This window comes from Salmo salar, chromosome ssa15, assembly GCF_905237065.1.
Source record: "Salmo salar chromosome ssa15, Ssal_v3.1, whole genome shotgun sequence".
In the NCBI taxonomy this organism is placed as follows: domain Eukaryota; kingdom Metazoa; phylum Chordata; class Actinopteri; order Salmoniformes; family Salmonidae; genus Salmo; species Salmo salar.
In genome coordinates, this window is record NC_059456.1 from 5,703,561 (window position 1) to 5,725,175 (window position 21,615).

A 21,615-nucleotide genomic window follows, 5' to 3' on the forward strand; every position below is an offset into this window, starting at 1 on the left:
TCTGCATGTCCACCGCCTTGTATTTCGCTTCACAATGAAGTGTTTTACCATTTTCTTTTCAGGACTGTCAGAGCTACAAGTAGAGTACAACGCTATTTGACATAAACAGTTTCATTCGGGAGTTTTATTGACAACAATTTTACATAAACAGTTGCATTCATTCGTTTTTTTTTAATCGACAAAGTATGCATAATAGCTATAACAATGCACCTCATCTATTGGCCAACTGATAATGAATTACAAAACAGGTAAAACACCTGATACCGTTCACCTTTCACTACTATACCTGTTATTAGTAACATGAATAGTGAGGATTGTGATTTGTTTTTTTTACGGTTGTGTTTTTTTCGTTCACCTTTCACTACTATACCTGTTATTAGTAACATGAATAGTGAGGATTGTGATTAGTTTTTTTTACGGTTGTGTTTTTTTCGTTCACCTTTCACTACTATACCTGTTATTAGTAACATGAATAGTGAGGATTGTGATTTGTTTTTTTTACGGTTGTGTTTTTTTCGTTCACCTTTCACTACTATACCTGTTATTAGTAACATGAATAGTGAGGATTGTGATTAGTTTTTTTTACGGTTGTGTTTTTTTGCATTTCTTTGTGTACTTCCTTGTAAAATAGACCTTTGTTAATTGGATCCCATCCTGCCTAAATAAAGGTTACATAAATAAACCATTGAACCTTGTTCCATTGTAGGCTACTATAGGTTGTATATAGGTAGAATCAGTTTAGATCGATTCATGGTGGAAATATTTCCTCGTCAGATGGTACATGGTAGGTTTGTATGGGGACAGTTTGGAGACACGGCAGAGTGGACGTTGTACCTTCAGACCTTTGTTTCCCTGGCCGCTCACCCCCCCACAATTACGTCACACAGATTCTGCACTTTCATCTCCAAGGATAGGAATCTTTTGTAATATGTCTAATATGGGAGGTTGGATTTCCATATAACTAACTAGAAAACATTTAATGAGACCACTGTGTGACAGACAGACAGACCCAAATGATAGAGAGAGAGAGAGAGAGAGAGAGGTTAGCTAATGATTGACAAATTCCACGAAAGTATAAAGAAGCCCTGTGTCTCTCTGCTCTTGGGCTCAATCGCTAGATCCCCTCTTCCCTCCGTCCGTGAGTCTTACCTTCCATCATGCAGTTGTTGGCTGTCTGCAGCCTGTTGGTGCTGCTGTGTGTATCAGCCAGGTCTCAGAATCAGATCTGTACCATCTTCACAGAGGCCAAGAAAGATGGATTCAAGGCTATGTGAGTAAATCTATGTGAGAAAAGATGTTAAAAGCTTTTATTTCATCACTACCTTTATATGGTGTCACTTTGTTTTCAAACTCACCTGAGTGCCTGAACCTCAAGATTCTTTAACCACTTAATACTTTTACATGGATTTGATTTGTCCTATTTTGTTCATCTGGAATTTCTCTCCTATGGCTGATTTTAAAATGGACTGGGTTCAAACAGCAGTGTAGTGTAAATATCTTGGTGAGGTGTCGTAATCTTACTGTGTGTGTGTGTGTGTGTGTGTGTGTGTGTGTGTGTGTGTGTGTGTGTGTGTGTGTGTGTGTGTGTGTGTGTGTGTGTGTGTGTGTGTGTGTGTTTTACTGGGACATTTGGTTTCACCGTCGACATTTTTAAACATGTCGGCTGGAGTTTTACTGTTATCTATTGCCAGGTAAGGAGAGTTGTGACGTGGTGTGTGTGTGTGTGTGTGTGTGTAGGGCACTAGTAGGGCTGGCTCAGAACCTTCCAGATAGTTTGTTGGATGACGTGGTGCCCCTGGTCGCGGAAGCCTTCACCATGGGCATCCAATGCTGCTCAGACGAACCCCTAGAAGACTGCAACAGGGACGTGGTGAGAGACCCCAACCACACCCCCTCATCCCTAACTGACACATGCCAATCACATTGATGTGCCCAGTCAGAGGTAGGGGCCAGATGTAAGGGTAGGTAGGGGACAGGGATAGAGGGGAGGGGCCAGAGTTAGGGGCCAGATGTAAGGGTAGGTAGGGGACAGGGTAGAGGGGAGGGGCCAGAGTTAGGGGCCAGATGTAAGGGTAGGTAGGGGACAGGGATAGAGGGGAGGGAGGGAGGGGAGGGGAGGGGCCAGAGGTGGTAGGTAGGGAGGGGAGGGGCCACCGTTAGGGGGCAGGGAGGAGAGGGGCCAGCCCGGCCAGTGGTAGGGAGGGGAGGGGCCAGCCTTGCCTGGGGGGTCCAGCGGTAAGAGGTTGGGAGGTGAGGGGTCAGCACGGCCATACGTAGGCAGGGGAGGGGCCAGAGGTAGGGGTTTGTATGTAATTGGGCATTAGTGACTGATGTTTTTAGTCAAGGTTCAGACTTTTAAATTTTTTTGTTTTAACCCTTAATTGGCACACCTGATTTAATTAGTCAAAGGCTCAATGATTAGTTCAAGTCAAATCAAGCTTTATTTATACAGCGCATTTCAGACATGCAATGCAATGTGTTTCACAGGAAAAGAAAACAATAAAAAACAATGAAAATAAAAGCAGAAAAATGTACTACACAACAAACATAAGATTTAAAAAAACTAAAGAATGACAAAAAACTGAACAACTTAAAAACACCAGAAGGAAAAGAAAAGTTAAAAAGGTGTGTTTTAAGATCTCTTTTAAATATGTCCACAGTTTCAGCCCCTCAGGTTCTCTGGCAGGTTACTCTAGAGGCTGGGGGCATAGTAACTAAAGGCTGCCTCTCCATGCCTCTTGGTCCCCCCTCAGGTTACTCTAGAGGCTGGGGGCATAGTAACTAAAGGCTGCCTCTCCATGCCTCTTGGTCCCCCCTCAGGTTACTCTAGAGGCTGGGGGCATAGTAACTAAAGGCTGCCTCTCCATGCCTCTTGGTCCCCCCTCAGGTTACTCTAGAGGCTGGGGGCATAGTAACTAAAGGCTGCCTCTCCATGCCTCTTGGTCCCCCCTCAGGTTACTCTAGAGGCTGGGGGCATAGTAACTAAAGGCTGTCTCTCCATGCCTCTTGGTCCCCCCTCAGGTTACTCTAGAGGCTGGGGGCATAGTAACTAAAGGCTGCCTCTCCATGCCTCTTGGTCCCCCCTCAGGTTACTCTAGAGGCTGGGGGCATAGTAACTAAAGGCTGCCTCTCCATGCCTCTTGGTCCCCCCTCAGGTTACTCTAGAGGCTGGGGGCATAGTAACTAAAGGCTGCCTCTCCATGCCTCTTGGTCCCCCCTCAGGTTACTCTAGAGGCTGGGGGCATAGTAACTAAAGGCTGCCTCTCCATGCCTCTTGGTCCCCCCTCAGGTTACTCTAGAGGCTGGGGGCATAGTAACTAAAGGCTGCCTCTCCATGCCTCTTGGTCCCCCCTCAGGTTACTCTAGAGGCTGGGGGCATAGTAACTAAAGGCTGCCTCTCCATGCCTCTTGGTCCCCCCTCAGGTTACTCTAGAGGCTGGGGGCATAGTAACTAAAGGCTGCCTCTCCATGCCTCTTGGTCCCCCTCAGGTTACTCTAGAGGCTGGGGGCATAGTAACTAAAGGCTGCCTCTCCATGCCTCTTGGTCCCCCCTCAGGTTACTCTAGAGGCTGGGGGCATAGTAACTAAAGGCTGCCTCTCCATGCCTCTTGGTCCCCCCTCAGGTTACTCTAGAGGCTGGGGGCATAGTAACTAAAGGCTGCCTCTCCATGCCTCTTGGTCCCCCCCTCAGGTTACTCTAGAGGCTGGGGGCATAGTAACTAAAGGCTGCCTCTCCATGCCTCTTGGTCCCCCTCAGGTTACTCTAGAGGCTGGGGGCATAGTAACTAAAGGCTGCCTCTCCATGCCTCTTGGTCCCCCCTCAGGTTACTCTAGAGGCTGGGGGCATAGTAACTAAAGGCTGCCTCTCCATGCCTCTTGGTCCCCCCTCAGGTTACTCTAGAGGCTGGGGGCATAGTAACTAAAGGCTGCCTCTCCATGCCTCTTGGTCCCCCCTCAGGTTACTCTAGAGGCTGGGGGCATAGTAACTAAAGGCTGCCTCTCCATGCCTCTTGGTCCCCCCTCAGGTTACTCTAGAGGCTGGGGGCATAGTAACTAAAGGCTGCCTCTCCATGCCTCTTGGTCCCCCCTCAGGTTACTCTAGAGGCTGGGGGCATAGTAACTAAAGGCTGCCTCTCCATGCCTCTTGGTCCCCCCTCAGGTTACTCTAGAGGCTGGGGGCATAGTAACTAAAGGCTGCCTCTCCATGCCTCTTGGTCCCCCCTCAGGTTACTCTAGAGGCTGGGGGCATAGTAACTAAAGGCTGCCTCTCCATGCCTCTTGGTCCCCCCTCAGGTTACTCTAGAGGCTGGGGGCATAGTAACTAAAGGCTGCCTCTCCATGCCTCTTGGTCCCCCTCAGGTTACTCTAGAGGCTGGGGGCATAGTAACTAAAGGCTGCCTCTCCATGCCTCTTGGTCCCCCCTCAGGTTACTCTAGAGGCTGGGGGCATAGTAACTAAAGGCTGCCTCTCCATGCCTCTTGGTCCCCCCTCAGGTTACTCTAGAGGCTGGGGGCATAGTAACTAAAGACTGCCTCTCCATGCCTCTTGGTCCCCCCTCAGGTTACTCTAGAGGCTGGGGGCATAGTAACTAAAGGCTGCCTCTCCATGCCTCTTGGTCCCCCCTCAGGTTACTCTAGCGGCTGGGGGCATAGTAACTAAAGGCTGTCTCTCCATGCCTCTTGGTCCCCCCTCAGGTTACTCTAGAGGCTGGGGGCATAGTAACTAAAGGCTGTCTCTCCATGCCTCTTGGTCTCCCCTCAGGTTACTCTAGAGGCTGGGGGCATAGTAACTAAAGGCTGCCTCTCCATGCCTCTTGGTCCCCCCTCAGGTTACTCTAGAGGCTGGGGGCATAGTAACTAAAGGCTGCCTCTCCATGCCTCTTGGTCCCCCCTCAGGTTACTCTAGAGGCTGGGGGCATAGTAACTAAAGGCTGCCTCTCCATGCCTCTTGGTCCCCCCTCAGGTTACTCTAGAGGCTGGGGGCATAGTAACTAAAGGCTGCCTCTCCATGCCTCTTGGTCCCCCCTCAGGTTACTCTAGAGGCTGGGGGCATAGTAACTAAAGGCTGCCTCTCCATGCCTCTTGGTCCCCCCTCAGGTTACTCTAGAGGCTGGGGGCATAGTAACTAAAGGCTGCCTCTCCATGCCTCTTGGTCCCCCCTCAGGTTACTCTAGAGGCTGGGGGCATAGTAACTAAAGACTGCCTCTCCATGCCTCTTGGTCCCCCCTCAGGTTACTCTAGAGGCTGGGGGCATAGTAACTAAAGGCTGCCTCTCCATGCCTCTTGGTCCCCCCTCAGGTTACTCTAGCGGCTGGGGGCATAGTAACTAAAGGCTGCCTCTCCATGCCTCTTGGTCCCCCCTCAGGTTACTCTAGAGGCTGGGGGCATAGTAACTAAAGGCTGCCTCTCCATGCCTCTTGGTCCCCCCTCAGGTTACTCTAGAGGCTGGGGGCATAGTAACTAAAGACTGCCTCTCCATGCCTCTTGGTCCCCCCTCAGGTTACTCTAGAGGCTGGGGGCATAGTAACTAAAGGCTGCCTCTCCATGCCTCTTGGTCCCCCCTCAGGTTACTCTAGAGGCTGGGGGCATAGTAACTAAAGGCTGCCTCTCCATGCCTCTTGGTCCCCCCTCAGGTTACTCTAGAGGCTGGGGGCATAGTAACTAAAGGCTGCCTCTCCATGCCTCTTGGTCCCCCCTCAGGTTACTCTAGAGGCTGGGGGCATAGTAACTAAAGGCTGCCTCTCCATGCCTCTTGGTCCCCCCTCAGGTTACTCTAGAGGCTGGGGGCATAGTAACTAAAGGCTGCCTCTCCATGCCTCTTGGTCCCCCCTCAGGTTACTCTAGAGGCTGGGGGCATAGTAACTAAAGGCTGCCTCTCCATGCCTCTTGGTCCCCCCCTCAGGTTACTCTAGAGGCTGGGGGCATAGTAACTAAAGGCTGCCTCTCCATGCCTCTTGGTCCCCCCTCAGGTTACTCTAGAGGCTGGGGGCATAGTAACTAAAGGCTGCCTCTCCATGCCTCTTGGTCCCCCCTCAGGTTACTCTAGAGGCTGGGGGCATAGTAACTAAAGAAGGCCTCTCCATGCCTCTTGGTCCCCCCTCAGGTTACTCTAGAGGCTGGGGGCATAGTAACTAAAGGCTGCCTCTCCATGCCTCTTGGTCCCCCCTCAGGTTACTCTAGAGGCTGGGGGCATAGTAACTAAAGGCTGCCTCTCCATGCCTCTTGGTCCCCCCTCAGGTTACTCTAGAGGCTGGGGGCATAGTAACTAAAGGCTGCCTCTCCATGCCTCTTGGTCTCCCTGAGGTTCTCTGGCAGGCTATTCCAGAGACAGGGGGGCATAATAAATAAAGACTGTCTCTTCATGCCTCTTGGTTCTAGACTTTGGGATAGTTAAAAGGCCTGTGCCAGAGGACCTAAGGGACCTACTGGGTACATAACTTAAAAGCATGTCTGACATGTATTGTGGTGCACAGCAGTACCCTGATTTAAAAAACAATTGAAGAATCGTGCAATGAATTCTAAAACTCACAGACAGCCAGTGCAGAGACCTTAAAACCGGTGTAATGTGTGCTCTCCGTCTGGTCTTGGTCAGTACCCGTGCTGCAGCATTCTGTATGTTTTGCAGTTGACCAATGGCTTTCTTGGGTAGACCAGACAGGAGAGCATTACAGTAGTCAAGCCTGCTTGTAATTGAAGCATGGATGAAGTCTCTCTGTATCAGCCTGAGAGAGAAACGGCCAGCTCCTTGGCAATGTACCTCAGGTGGTAAAAAAGCTATTTTGGTCACATTCCTAATGTACGATTCAAAATTTAGTTTAGAATCTAAAATAACACCTAGGTTTTTTTTACCTGGTGTTTTTATCTTTATTGCCCGTGAAATAAAATGTGCGGCCAGATTCTCTCACTGGGCTTTGGTGCCAACAATAAGTAGCTTAAGATGTGATATCACTTTCCTGGGCATGTTGTCATCAGGTCTTGACTGATACCCAGCATAATGTTGGTTATCTTATCTCTGAAATATGCCGCAAACTCATCACATTTAGATGTGGCGCAAAGTTCACATAGGTTTGCAGGGGGGGGATTTATCAGGCCATCAATGGTGGAGAAGAGCCCATCTCTAATTATTCTGATTTAATAGTGATCAAGTTATAAAAAATGAGCCCGTTTCTTCATAATGTGTTCAGTATTACCCTGTGCTATGGGTAACAAGGTAGTATAGCTTCCACAGTGGTGATCAGATAAAGCAACATCAATTATAGAGGATATGTCAATACAAAGCCCCTTGGTAATAACCAGGTCCAGAGTACCGTTCTACTGGGTGGGCCCAGTACAAAGCCCCTTGGTATTAACAAAGTCCAGAGTATGGCCGTGGTTATGGGTGGGCCCAGTACAAAGCCCCTTGGTATTAACAAGGTCCAGAGTACCGTTCTACTGGGTGGGCCCAGTACAAAGCCCCTTGGTATTAACAAAGTCCAGAGTATGGCCGTGGTTATGGGTGGGCCCAGTACAAAGCCCCTTGGTATTAACAAGGTCCAGAGTACCGTTCTACTGGGTGGGCCCAGTACAAAGCCCCTTGGTATTAACAAAGTCCAGAGTATGGCCGTGGTTATGGGTGGGCCCAGTACAAAGCCCCTTGGTATTAACAAGGTCCAGAGTACCGTTCTACTGGGTGGGCCCAGTACAAAGCCCCTTGCTATTAACCAGGTCCAGAGTATGGCTGTGGTTATGGGTGGGCTCAGTAGAAGGCCCCTTGGTAATAACCAGGTCCAGAGTATGGCTGTGGTTATGGGTGGGCTCAGTAGAAAGCCCCTTGGTAATAACCAGGTCCAGAGTATGGCCTCTGATATGGGTGGGCTCAGTAGAAAGCCCCTTGGTAATAACCAGGTCCAGAGTATGGCCTCTGATATGGGTGGGCTCAGTAGAAAGCCCCTTGGTAATAACCAGGTCCAGAGTATGGCCTCTGATATGGGTGGGCTCAGTAGAAAGCCCCTTGGTAATAACCAGGTCCAGAGTATGGCTATGGTTATGGGTGGGCCCAGTAGAAAGCCCCTTGGTAATAACCAGGTCCAGAGTATGGCTGTGGTTATGGGTGGGCCCAGTAGAAAGCCCCTTGGTAATAACCAGGTCCAGAGTATGGCTGTGGTTATGGGTGGGCCCAGTAGAAAGCCCCTTGGTAATAACCAGGTCCAGAGTATGGCTGTGGTTATGGGTGGGCCCAGTAGAAAGCCCCTTGGTAATAACCAGGTCCAGAGTATGGCTGTGGTTATGGGTGGGCCCAGTAGAAAGCCCCTTGGTAATAACCAGGTCCAGAGTATGGCCTCTGATATGGGTGGGCCCTGTAACATGTTGGATAAAGTCCATAGAGCTCAAAAGATTCATAATTCAATGGCCTTGGAGTCAGTCTCTTTGTCAACATGAATATTAAAATCACCCAACACAATGATTTTATCATAGTTCTCAAGGACAGTAGACAATAGTTCAGTGAAATCAGTACAGAAAGTGGGGCAGTACTTTGGTGGCCTATACAGGGTTATGGCCAGCACTGGTGGCTGACATTTAAACAGTATAGCATGATGCTCAAAAGACCCGAAGTCACCAAACGTAATTTCCTTTCAGCTGAGAGCATTAGTAAATTGAATCATGTGTGCCAATTTAGCTTTACAACTAAAATGTAGAACACCTGTGGGGCAGAGGAGAGGGTTGGGAAACCTTGGCTTAAAGCCCCAGTGCTGTCAAAAAACATGATCTCCCCCCCGTGTTTTATATATATTTCCACACCAAGAGGTTGGAATAATATTGTGAAATTGTAAAAAATATGATAAAGCCCTTTTAGTTCAAGAGCTGTTTGAAAAGGCCGCCTGAAATTTCATCCTGTTTTGGTGGGGTGGAGTTTTGGCCTTCCATGGCGACATCACCAGGCGGTAAATTAGTTAATAGACCAATAAGAAAGAGAGTTCCAAACCTCTCCGCCAATAACAGCTAGTTTTCCGTTTTCCCCCACTCAGACCCCACCCAGACAGTCCTACCAAAATTCTTGCTTGAGAAATTGCTCTTTGCTAAGAAGCTATTTGTGTTTCTTTTTGACCATTTTAATTGAAAACAATCACAGTAAGGTACTTAATTGCTACTCAGAAATTATTTTATATTCAGATAAAAACGTCAGGACCTTTTAATAAATGAATCCCTCTAGAGTCTTCTATCTATCTCTATGGCTTAGAATGTCCTGTACAGATACAACAGTACCCTCTACTGGCTAAAGGGTGTACTACTATGTGTGTGCAGGCAGACCTGTTCCAGAGTGCTGTGTGTTCTTCTGAGACCTTAGTTGAGAAGAGCAATCTGAAGCACTGCTGTGAGAAGACTGCCACTGAGAGGACACACTGCTTCGTGGAACACAAGGCCAAGGTAAGATAGGCCACCCCCTATGGTTCCTCTCTTGGTTTCTTTGTGCATGTTTGGCTTTTTGAAGTTTTATGTGTGCTTGTTTTTGTTTTTTAAATGGTTTGAAATAATAAACTAAACTTCTAGTGAGTTTTCTACATTTACATTTTAGTCATTTAGCAGATGCTAGGTGAGGTGATTCATCTTAAGATACACTACATGACCAAAAGTATGTGGACACCTTCTCGTTGAAGTACTCATTCTAAAATCATGGACATTAATATGGAGTTGGTCCCCCCTTTGCTGCAAAAAGAGCCTCAACTCTTCTCGGAAGGCTTTCCAGTATATGTTGGAACATTGCTGCAGTGATTTGTTTCCATTCAGCCATAAGAGCATTAGTGATGTCAGGCACTGATGTTGGGCGATTAGGCCTGACTCGCAGTCGGCGTTACAATTCATCCCAAAGGTGTTCGATGGGGTTGAGGTCAGGGCTCTTTGCATGCCAGTCAAGTTCTTCCCCACCGATCTCAACAAACCATTTCTGTATGGACCTCGCTTTGTGCACCGGGGATTTGTCATGCTGAAACAGGAAAGAGCCTCAAAGTTGGAAGCAGAGAATCGTCTAGAATGTCACTGTATGCTGTAACATTAAAATTTCCCTTCACTGGAACTAAGGGGCCCGAACCATGAAAAACAGACCCAGACCATTATTCCTCTTCCACCAAACTTTACAGTTGGCACTATGTATTGGGGCAGGTAGCGTTCTCCTGGCATCTGCCAAACTCAGATTCGTCTGTCGGACTGCAGGATGGTGAAGCGTCATTCATCACTCCAGAGAACGCTTTTCCACTGCTCCAGAGTCCAATGGCTGCGAGCTTTACACCACTCCAGCCGACGTGTGGCATTGCACATGGTGATCTTAGGCTTGTGTGCGGCTGCTCGGCCATGGAAACCCATTTCATGAAGCTCTCAACGAACATTTCTTGTGCTGAAGTTGCTTTCAGAGGCAGTTTGGAACTCGGTAGTGACTGTTGCAGACGATTTTTACGTGCTTCAGCACTCGGCGGTCCCGTTCTGTAAGCTTGTGTGGCCTACTACTTCGCGGCTGAGTCGTTGTTGCTCCTAGACGTCTCTACTTCACAATAACAGCACTTACAGTTGACCGGGGCAGCTCTAGCAGGGCAGAAATTTTACGAACTGACTTGTTGGAAAGGTGGCATGCTATGAAAGTGCCACGTTGAAAGTCACTGAGCTCTTCAGTAAGGCCATTCTACTGCCAATGTTTGTCTATGGAGATTGCATGGCGGTGTGCTCGATTTTATACACCTGTCAGCAACGGGTGTGGCTGAAATAGCTGAATCCACTCATTTTATATATACACTGCTCCAAAAAATAAAGGGAACACTAAAATAACACATCCTAGATCTGAATGAATGAAATAATCTTATTAAATACTTTTTTCTTTACATAGTTGAATGTGCTGACAACAAAATCACACAAAAATAATCAATGGAAATCCAATTTATCAACCCATGGAGGTCTGGATTTGGAGTCACACTCAAAATTAAAGTGGAAAACCACACTACAGGCTGATCCAACTTTGCTTTAATGTCCTTAAAACATGTCAAAATGAGGCTCAGTAGTGTGTGTGGCCTCCACGTGCCTGTATTACCTCCCTACAACGCCTGGGCATGCTCCTGATGAGGTGGCGGATGGTCTCCTGAGGGATCTCCTCCCAGACCTGGACTAAAGCATCCGCCAACTCCTGGACAGTCTGTGGTGCAACGTGGCGTTGGTGGATGGAGCGAGACATGATGTCCCAGATGTGCTCAATTGGATTCAGGTCTGGGGAACGGGCGGGCCAGTCCATAGCATCAATGCCTTCCTCTTGCAGGAACTGCTGACACACTCCAGCCACATGAGGTCTAGCATTGTCTTGCATTAGGAGGAACCCAGGGCCAACCGCACCAGCATATGGTCTCACAAGGGGTCTGAGGATCTCATCTCGGTACCTAATGGCAGTCAGGCTACCTCTGACGAGCACACGGAGTGCTGTGCGGCTCCCCCAAAGAAATGCCACCCCACACCATGACTGACCCACCGCCAAACCGGTCATGCTGGAGGATGTTGCAGGCAGCAGAACGTTCTCCACGGCATCTCCAGACTCTGTCACGTCTGTCACATGTGCTCAGTGTGAACCTGCTTTCATCTGTGAAGAGCACAGGGTGCCAGTGGCGAATTTGCCAATCTTGGTGTTCTCTGGCAAATGCCAAACGTCCTGCACGGTGTTGGGCTGTAAGCACAACCCCTACCTGTGGACGTCGGGCCCTCATACCACCCTCATGGAGTCTGTTTCTGACCGTTTGAGCAGACACATGCACATTTGTGGCCTGCTGGAGGTCATTTTGCAGGGCTCTGGCAGTGCTCCTCCTGCTCCTCCTTGCACAAAGGCGGAGGTAGTGGTCCTGCTGCTGGGTTGTTGCCCTCCTACGGCCTCCTCCACGTCTCCTGATGTACTGGCCTGTCTCCTGGTAGCGCCTCCATGCTCTGGACACTACGCTGACAGACACAGCAAACCTTCTTGCCACAGCTCGCATTGATGTGCCATCCTGGGTGAGCTGCACTACCTGAGCCACTTGTGTGGGTTGTAGACTCCGTCTCATGCTACCACTAGAGTGAAAGCACCGCCAGCATTCAAAAGTGACCAAAACATCAGCCAGGAAGCATAGGAACTGAGAAGTGGTCTGTGGTCCCCACCTGCAGAACCACTCCTTTATTGGGGGTGTCTTGCTAATTGCCTATAATTTCCACCTGTTGTCTATTCCATTTGCACAACAGCATGTGAAATGTATTGTCAATCAGTGTTGCTTCCTAAGTGGACAGTTTGATTTCACAGAAGTGTGATTGACTTGGAGTTACATTGTGTTGTTTAAGTGTTCCCGTTTATTTTTTTGAGCAGTGTGTGTGTGTGTGTGTGTGTATATATGTGTGTGTGTGTATATATATTAGCTAGCTAGCTAGGTGAGACAGCAACACACTTTTCCCAGGCACTGTGCCTCAGAGGTCTAGGCCGGCCGGGATACTGTAAAAGCAGTGACAACTGCTGAACTAAAAAGGGCTTTATGGATGAATTTGAGTAATGTGTTGGTTGATTTAATTGTAGATTCCCCGGGACCTGTCCCTCACCTCTGAGTCGCCAGCTGCAGACCAGTGTGAAGACTTTAAGAAGGACCGCAAGGATTTCGTGGAGAGGTAAGTGGATCCACTCAACTCATGTGGCTGTGACCGACGCTGAGTTTGAACCTGGGATAGGTCTCCTCCAGGCAGCTAAAATACTGTGTTAGGACGCTGAGCTAAAGCCAAGCCGAGGTGTTGTGTTGTGTTGCAGCTTCATCTTTAGGTTCTCCAAGCGTAACACCATGCTACCTCCTCATGTGATCCTGGCCGTCACTAAGAGTTACGGAGAGGTTCTGGCTACCTGCTGTGGGAAGGGTGAGGCCGAGGCCCAGACCTGCTTCGACACCAAGGTCAGGAAGTGTCCCAAATGGCACCCTATTCCCTATATTTGACCAGAACTCTATCAGGGAATAGTGTGCCATTTTGGATGCTGTTTCATGTCCGTTCAGCAGATGCTCTTATCCAGAGCGACTTACAAGAGCAATTAGGGCACATCGATAGATTTTTCACTTAGTCGGCACTGGGATTCGAACCAGCAACCTTTCGGTTACTAGCCCAATGCACTTAACTGCTAGGCTACTTGTCACTCCCATTCTCAATTTAATTCCACCACCTTTATTGGCATGGAAAGTAAAGCACCTACATAGCCAAAGAGAACATTCTCTCTATTTTTTCAGAAATCTACGTTTCAACACTTCGTTAGGAACCGTGTCAATGAACTGAAGGCCCTGTGCATTGTCCACAACAAATATGGAGACCGCATTTTCAAGGCCAAGTAAGACATGGCAATCTAAAAATCTATGGTTCTAATTGGCTAAGAGCTAGGAGAGCCTTCCCCTGGGCCAGTCTTATTGGTTGACGCGTGTGTCTGTCTGTGTTCTAACAGGAAGATGATCCAGTACAGTCAGAAGATGCCTCAGGCATCGTTCCAGGAGATGAAAGGCATTGTAGACAAGATCGTAGCCACTACTGCCCCCTGCTGCAGCGGAGACATGATCACCTGCATGAAGCGAAGAGTAAGTTATTTCATCTCTATTCCCCTCTTTCATTTCCTCCTCTCTCTTCCCACACTCACGCTTTCATTTCCTCTCTCTCTTCCCACACTCACGCTTTCATTTCCTCTCTCTCTTTACCTATATGTCATTCTCTCTCATCCCTCCTTATCTGATTGTGTGTGTCCATCTCCTTATCTGATGGACACACACACACACACCGTCTCCTTATCTGATTGTGTGTGTGTGTCCGTATGTGTGTGTGTCCGTCTCCTTATCTGATAGTGTGTGTGTGTTTCTCCTAACAGAAGGTGCTGGTAGACGAGGTGTGTGGTGACCGTAGTGTGTTGTCTCGCACGGCGGGTCTGAAAGCGTGCTGTAAGGAACATGCAATAGACAGGGGCTCCTGTGTTGAGGCCATGAAGCCAGACATTAAGCCAGACAGTCTGTCTGAGCGCTACGACCTGCATGCTGACATAGCTGCTGTCTGCCACACCTTCACCGAGAACCCTGATGTAGCCCTGGGGAAGTACGGAACGTCACTCACTCATTCACTCACACTCATTCACTCACACTCACTCTCTCACACTCACTCACTCACTCACTCACTCACTCACTCACTCACTCACTCACTCACTCACTCACTCACTCACTCTCTCACTCACTCTCTCACTCACTCACTCTCTCACTCTCTCACTCTCTCACTCTCTCACTCTCTCACTCTCTCACTCACTCACTCTCTCACTCTCTCACTCTCTCACTCACACACACACACACACACACACACACACACACACACGAATATGGAAAAGCCGCTATACACACAATTCTGACTGTGTATGGTCTGTCCTGATTGGCTGTCTAACTGAGCTTCTGTGTATGGGCTGTCTTGATTGGCTGTCTAACTGAGCTTCTGTGTATGGGCTGTCCTGATTGGCTGTCTAACTGAGCTTCTGTGTATGGTCTGTCCTGATTGGCTGTCTAACTGAGCTTCTGTGTATGGACTGTCCTGATTGGCAGGTTGATCTATGAGCTGTCAGTGCGCCACCCTGAGTCGTCTCAGCAGGTGATTTTGAGGTTCTCCAAGGAGGCTGAGCAGGCCTTCCTCCAGTGCTGCGACAAGGAGGACCACGCAGAGTGTGTCAAAACGGCTGTACGTATTACACCCGCATGGACGCACGCACACACACACACACAACACACATAACACTCACATAACACACACACATATTACCGCAGAGATTTTTTTGAACCATTGCACTATTTTTGTGTGATGCTGATTCATGACATCTCGTAAATTCCTAAATACGAGTATATGACTGGGAAAAATCCCCTTGAACCCCCCTCCAACTCATATTACTAGTAGGAAGAACCCCCCTCCAACTCATATTACTAGTAGGAAGAACCCCCTTGAACCCCCCCTCCAACTCATATTACTAGTAGGAAGAACCCCCTTGAACCCCCCCTCCAACTCATATTACTAGTAGGAAGAACCCCCTTGAACCCCCCTCCAACTCATATTACTAGTAGGAAGAACCCCTGAACCCCCCCTCCAACTCATATTACTAGTAGGAAGAACCCCTTGAACCCCCCTCCAACTCATATTACTAGTAGGAAGAACCCCCTTGAACCCCCCCTCCAACTCATATTACTAGTAGGAAGAACCCCTTGAACCCCCCTCCAACTCATATTACTAGTAGGAAGAACCCCCCTCCAACTCATATTACTAGTAGGAAGAACCCCCTTGAACCCCCCCTCCAACTCATATTACTAGTAGGAAGAACCCCCTTGAACCCCCTCCAACTCATATTACTAGTAGGAAGAACCCCCTTGAACCCCCCTCCAACTCATATTACTAGTAGGAAGAACCCCCTTGAACCCCCCCTCCAACTCATATTACTAGTAGGAAGAACCCCCTTGAACCCCCCTCCAACTCATATTACTAGTAGGAAGAACCCCCCTCCAACTCATATTACTAGTAGGAAGAACCCCCTTGGAACCCCCCCTCCAACTCATATTACTAGTAGGAAGAACCCCCCTCCAACTCATATTACTAGTAGGAAGAACCCCCTTGAACCCCCCTCCAACTCATATTACTAGTAGGAAGAACCCCTTGAACCCCCCTCCAACTCATATTACTAGTAGGAAGAACCCCCTTGAACCCCCCTCCAACTCATATTACTAGTAGGAAGAACCCCCCTCCAACTCATATTACTAGTAGGAAGAACCCCCTTGAACCCCCCCTCCAACTCATATTACTAGTAGGAAGAACCCCCTTGAACCCCCCTCCAACTCATATTACTAGTAGGAAGAACCCCCTTGAACCCCCCCTCCAACTCATATTACTAGTAGGAAGAACCCCCTTGAACCCCCCCTCCAACTCATATTACTAGTAGGAAGAACCCCCTTGAACCCCCCTCCAACTCATATTACTAGTAGGAAGAACCCCCTTGAACCCCCCTCCAACTCATATTACTAGTAGGAAGAAGAACCCCCTCCAACTCATATTACTAGTAGGAAGAACCCCCTTGGAACCCCCCTCCAACTCATATTACTAGTAGGAAGAACCCCCCCTCCAACTCATATTACTAGTAGGAAGAACCCCCTTGAACCCCCCTCCAACTCATATTACTAGTAGGAAGAACCCCCTTGAACCCCCCCTCCAACTCATATTACTAGTAGGAAGAACCCCCTTGAACCCCCCTCCAACTCATATTACTAGTAGGAAGAACCCCCCTCCAACTCATATTACTAGTAGGAAGAACCCCCTTGAACCCCCCTCCAACTCATATTACTAGTAGGAAGAACCCCCTTGAACCCCCCCTCCAACTCATATTACTAGTAGGAAGAACCCCCTTGGAACCCCCCTCCAACTCATATTACTAGTAGGAAGAACCCCCTTGAACCCCCCTCCAACTCATATTACTAGTAGGAAGAACCCCCTTGAACCCCCCCTCCAACTCATATTACTAGTAGGAAGAACCCCCTTGGAACCCCCTCCAACTCATATTACTAGTAGGAAGAACCCCCTTGAACCCCCCCTCCAACTCATATTACTAGTAGGAAGAACCCCCCTCCAACTCATATTACTAGTAGGAAGAACCCCCTTGAACCCCCCCTCCAACTCATATTACTAGTAGGAAGAACCCCCTCCAACTCATATTACTAGTAGGAAGAACCCCCCTCCAACTCATATTACTAGTAGGAAGAACCCCCTTGAACCCCCCTCCAACTCATATTACTAGTAGGAAGAACCCCCTCCAACTCATATTACTAGTAGGAAGAACCCCCTTGAACCCCCCTCCAACTCATATTACTAGTAGGAAGAACCCCCTCCAACTCATATTACTAGTAGGAAGAACCCCCTTGAACCCCCCTCCAACTCATATTACTAGTAGGAAGCCCGTCTATCATCGCTGAGCTCCGACTGTTCCCACATGTTGACCTCTGACACTACTAAGGAAATGACCTTGATAACAGCATCTATTTCTGTTTGTTGAACACTATCATTTGTTTTTACGAGCATGATAGCATGTTTGCCATTAGCCAATTGGTGTTCTCAACAAGTTCAATGCACGTGAATTCACACAACTGGTTGCTCCAAGTTTAAGTAGTTCTTTCTGAGTTTTACACTTGTCATATTGTGATTTTGATATTGTTTTATGTGATATTCCACATGGACGCAGCAACTCTAAATTTCAACAAAGTTTATTTTATCATGTCTTGGCTTTAACTCAGCAGGCTAACACTGTTATGGTTCTAGGCTTTAACTCAGCGGGCTAACACTGTTATGGTTCTAGGCTTTAACTCAGCGGGCTAACACTGTTATGGTTCTAGGCTTTAACTCAGCGGGCTAACACTGTTATGGTTCTAGGCTTTAACTCAGCGGGCTAACACTGTTATGGTTCTAGGCTTTAACTCAGCAGGCTAACACTGTTATGGTTCTAGGCTTTAACTCAGCGGGCTAACACTGTTATGGTTCTAGGCTTTAACTCAGCAGGCTAACACTGTTATGGTTCTAGGCTTTAACTCAGCAGGCTAACACTGTTATGGTTCTAGGCTTTAACTCAACGGGCTAACACTGTTATGGTTCTAGGCTTTAACTCAGCGGGCTAACACTGTTATGGTTCTAGGCTTTAACTCAGCAGGCTAACACTGTTATGGTTCTAGGCTTTAACTCAGCGGGCTAACACTGTTATGGTTCTAGGCTTTAACTCAGCGGGCTAACACTGTTATGGTTCTAGGCTTTAACTCAGCAGGCTAACACTGTTATGGTTCTAGGCTTTAACTCAACGGGCTAACACTGTTATGGTTCTAGGCTTTAACTCAGCAGGCTAACACTGTTATGGTTCTAGGCTTTAACTCAGCGGGCTAACACTGTTATGGTTCTAGGCTTTAACTCAGCAGGCTAACACTGTTATGGTTCTAGGCTTTAACTCAGCGGGCTAACACTGTTATGGTTCTAGGCTTTAACTCAGCGGGCTAACACTGTTATGGTTCTAGGCTTTAACTCAACGGGCTAACACTGTTATGGTTCTAGGCTTTAACTCAGCGGGCTAACACTGTTATGGTTCTAGGCTTTAACTCAGCGGGCTAACACTGTTATGGTTCTAGGCTTTAACTCAGCAGGCTAACACTGTTATGGTTCTAGGCTTTAACTCAGCGGGCTAACACTGTTATGGTTCTAGGCTTTAACTCAGCAGGCTAACACTGTTATGGTTCTAGGCTTTAACTCAGCGGGCTAACACTTATGGTTCTAGGCTTTAACTCAGCAGGCTAACACTGTTATGGTTCTAGGCTTTAACTCAGCGGGCTAACACTGTTATGGTTCTAGGCTTTAACTCAGCAGGCTAACACTGTTATGGTTCTAGGCTTTAACTCAGCAGGCTAACACTGTTATGGTTCTAGGCTTTAACTCAGCAGGCTAACACTTATGGTTCTAGGCTTTAACTCAGCGGGCTAACACTGTTATGGTTCTAGGCTTTAACTCAGCAGGCTAACACTTATGGTTCTAGGCTTTAACTCAGCAGGCTAACACTGTTATGGTTCTAGGCTTTAACTCAGCGGGCTAACACTTATGGTTCTAGGCTTTAACTCAACGGGCTAACACTGTTATGGTTCTAGGCTTTAACTCAGCGGGCTAACACTGTTGTTCCCATGCAGCTGGCCGACAGTAACATAGACAAGATGATCACTGATGAGATTGAATACTACAAGAACATGTGTGCTGCAGAGGCTGCCCTGGGAGATTACAACTTTGAGAAGAGGTGAGAGGTCATGCTCTCACACAGACAGGTCAAAGGTCATGAAAGCTCAAAGTAGATGTCCTTCATGTGGTATGCGATCATTAACGTCACATTTAGTCCTAACAAATAACCGACAGATGTTGTTATGGGTAAATTGATCATTATTTTTAATGACTAAATTAATAATTTATGAATGGTTAATTCGTATTTAATACACGGCTATTTCACTGTTTATTAACATGAATTTATCCTCTTCCTCTTTCTCCTCCTCTTCTTCCTCCTGCTCCTCCTCTTCCTGCTCCTCCTCTTCCTGCTCCTCCGCTTCCTGCTCCTCCTCTTGCTGCTCCTCCTCCTGCTCCTCCTCTTGCTGCTCCTCTCCCCCTCCTGCTCCTCTTCCTGCTCCTCCTCTTTTTCCTCCTCATCTTCCTCCCTACTCCTCCTCTGCCTGCTCCTCCTCTTCCTACTCCTCCTCTGCCTGCTCCTCCACTTCCTGCTCCTCCTTTTTCTCCTCCTCTTCCTCTTCCTACTCCTCCTCTTCCTGCTCCTCTTGCTGCTCCTCCTCCTGCTCCTCCTCTTGCTGCTCCTCTCCCCCTCCTGCTCCTCTTCCTGCTCCTCCTCTTTTTCCTCCTCATCTTCCTCCCTACTCCTCCTCTTCCTGCTCCTCCTCTTCCTACTCCTCCTCTGCCTACTCCTCCTCTTCCTGCTCCTCCTTTTTCCTCCTCATCTTCCTTCCTGCTCCTCCTCTTGCTGCTCCTCCTCTTTTTCCTCCTCCTCTTCCTCCCTGTTCCTCTTCCTCTAGTATGATGGTGTACTACACTAGGATAATGCCCCAGGCCTCCTTCCTCCAGCTTCACATTGTGTCTGAGACTGTGGCTGATGTCTTCCATGACTGCTGCAAGGACCAGCCAGGCCACTTAGTCTTGCCCTGCGCAGAGGAGAAGGTCTGACACACACACACAAATGTACACAAGCACATACAAACACACAGAGGTATGCTACTCACACATACACAGGCATGCATAAATCGCTGAGTCTACATTTTTAAATAGAGGTTAAATAAAGTTAAAATAAGCTCTCCCTTCCTTTGTCCTCTTCCAAGTCGACCAACGTGCTCGACGCCACGTGTAACGACGACAACTACTCCAGCATTAACCCCCGCATCGCCCACTGTTGCAACCAGTCCTACTCCATGAGGAGACCCTGCATCCTGTCTATCCAGCCTGACACAGAGTTTACGCCCCCGGAGCTGGATGCCAACGACTTCCACATGGGCCCTGAGCTCTGCACCAAGAACAGCAAGGATCTCCTGCTATCCGGGAAGAAGTGAGTAGAGATATACTAAGAACGTACTGTGTATAAACACGTGGGCACCAATTCACACATACAGTACATATACTCTTAACTCGCTAGGTTTACAAATGTCTGTTTACGTGTGTGTGTATTTGTGTGTGTGTCCGTGTGTGTCCGTGTGTGTCCGTGTCCTCAGGCTGCTGTACGATGTGGTCAGACATAAGACCATCATCACCGAGGATCATCTGAAGATCATCTCTACTAACCACAGCATCATGAAGGAGAAGTGCTGTGCTGCTGAGGACAAAGAAGCATGCTTCACTGAAGAGGTAACCTACACCACTCCGTACTGATGAAATGTTTCATTGTTTATCTTTTAATCTGTATAGTCAAATTGCCTGGTAAAAGGGGTGCTAGGAAAAAGACAATTTGTAGAAATTAAGTAAAACAGAATTGAGATTGTGTGTGCTGTCGTTTTCTTTGACTTTGAAAGTGGGGAATAGCCTATTATGTAGATTTAAGGCAACACAAGTGTAATAACTGATGTCATGTTTTGTTTTCTCCTACAGGCTGCCAAGCTGCTAGCTGAGAGCATAGAGCTGGTCAAGGCTTAAGATATTATTTTCATTGTATTCATTTCAACAGAGGAACTGGTGAATTAAAAACATTGCTATAGTTCTGTCTGTGTCTACAATATCTACCTCCATAGCAACACCATAGTGACCTCCCCTCATCCTTCCATCCATAACGTCTGTGATCCACTAAGCCTGTTCATCTTTGATCAACTCGTTAACCTGTCGATCTGTGATGGACTCGTTAACCTGTCGATCTGTGATGGACTCGTTAACCTGTCGATCTGTGATGAACTCGTTAACCTGTCGATCTGTGATGGACTCGTTAACCTGTCGATCTGTGATGGACTCGTTAACCTGTCGATCTGTGATTACTCAGAAGCACTGGTTTATTTTTAACAGACAATGACTGAAATAAATGCATTTATTTGATTACTGTTGTGGCTGTTTTATTTTGGTCAGATTCTCAAGCCATTCATATCTGTCAGTGCTTTGTGGTCATAATAAATCTCATGTTTAACCAATGACTTATGATTGTTTAGAAATGATTCATAATTTGTCTATAAATGTTTAATTGACAGTTGATGAACGTAGTATAAAATCTTTATGAAGGTAATGTTATTGAAAAGAGTTACACAAAAAAGAAACGTCCTCTCACTGTCAACTGTGTTTTTCAGCAAACTTAACATGTGTGTATATATTTGTATGAACATAACAAGATTCAACAACTGAGACATAAACTGAACAAGTTCCACAGACATGTGACTAACAGAAATGGAATAATGTGTCCCTGAACAAAGGGGGGGGTCAAAATCAAAAGTAACAGTCAGTATCTGGTGTGGCCACCAGCTGCATTAAGTACTGCAGTGCATCTCCTCCTTATGGACTGCACCAGATTTGCCAGTTCTTGCTATGAGATGTTACCCCACTCTTCCACCAAGGCATCTGCAAGTTCCCG

General features: G+C 47.6%; 1 protein-coding gene across 3 annotated transcripts; it reads left to right on the top strand.

The window, feature by feature from the left end:
- Positions 1-967: 967 nt before the first annotated feature.
- Positions 968-21,089, top strand: LOC106570911 (albumin 2-like). 3 transcript variants are annotated; one of them, XR_006759115.1, is made up of 15 exons: positions 968-1,270; positions 1,738-1,870; positions 9,282-9,404; positions 12,544-12,632; positions 12,769-12,907; positions 13,235-13,332; positions 13,444-13,573; positions 13,858-14,078; positions 14,570-14,702; positions 18,713-18,816; positions 19,595-19,736; positions 19,895-20,118; positions 20,282-20,414; positions 20,655-20,927; positions 21,009-21,089. XR_006759115.1 is itself a non-coding variant. In XM_014143494.2 (14 exons), the coding sequence occupies exons 1-14, from the start codon at positions 1,158-1,160 to the stop codon at positions 20,697-20,699; spliced, it is 1,827 nt and encodes a 608-aa protein (XP_013998969.2). In that variant the 5' UTR covers positions 968-1,157; the 3' UTR covers positions 20,700-21,089. The 3 variants fall into 3 exon arrangements, 1 of the variants encoding a protein (XP_013998969.2); XR_006759116.1 differs by having other exon boundaries at positions 20,655-20,868; positions 20,950-21,089; XM_014143494.2 differs by having other exon boundaries at positions 20,655-21,089.
- The last annotated feature ends 526 nt before the right edge of the window (positions 21,090-21,615 follow it).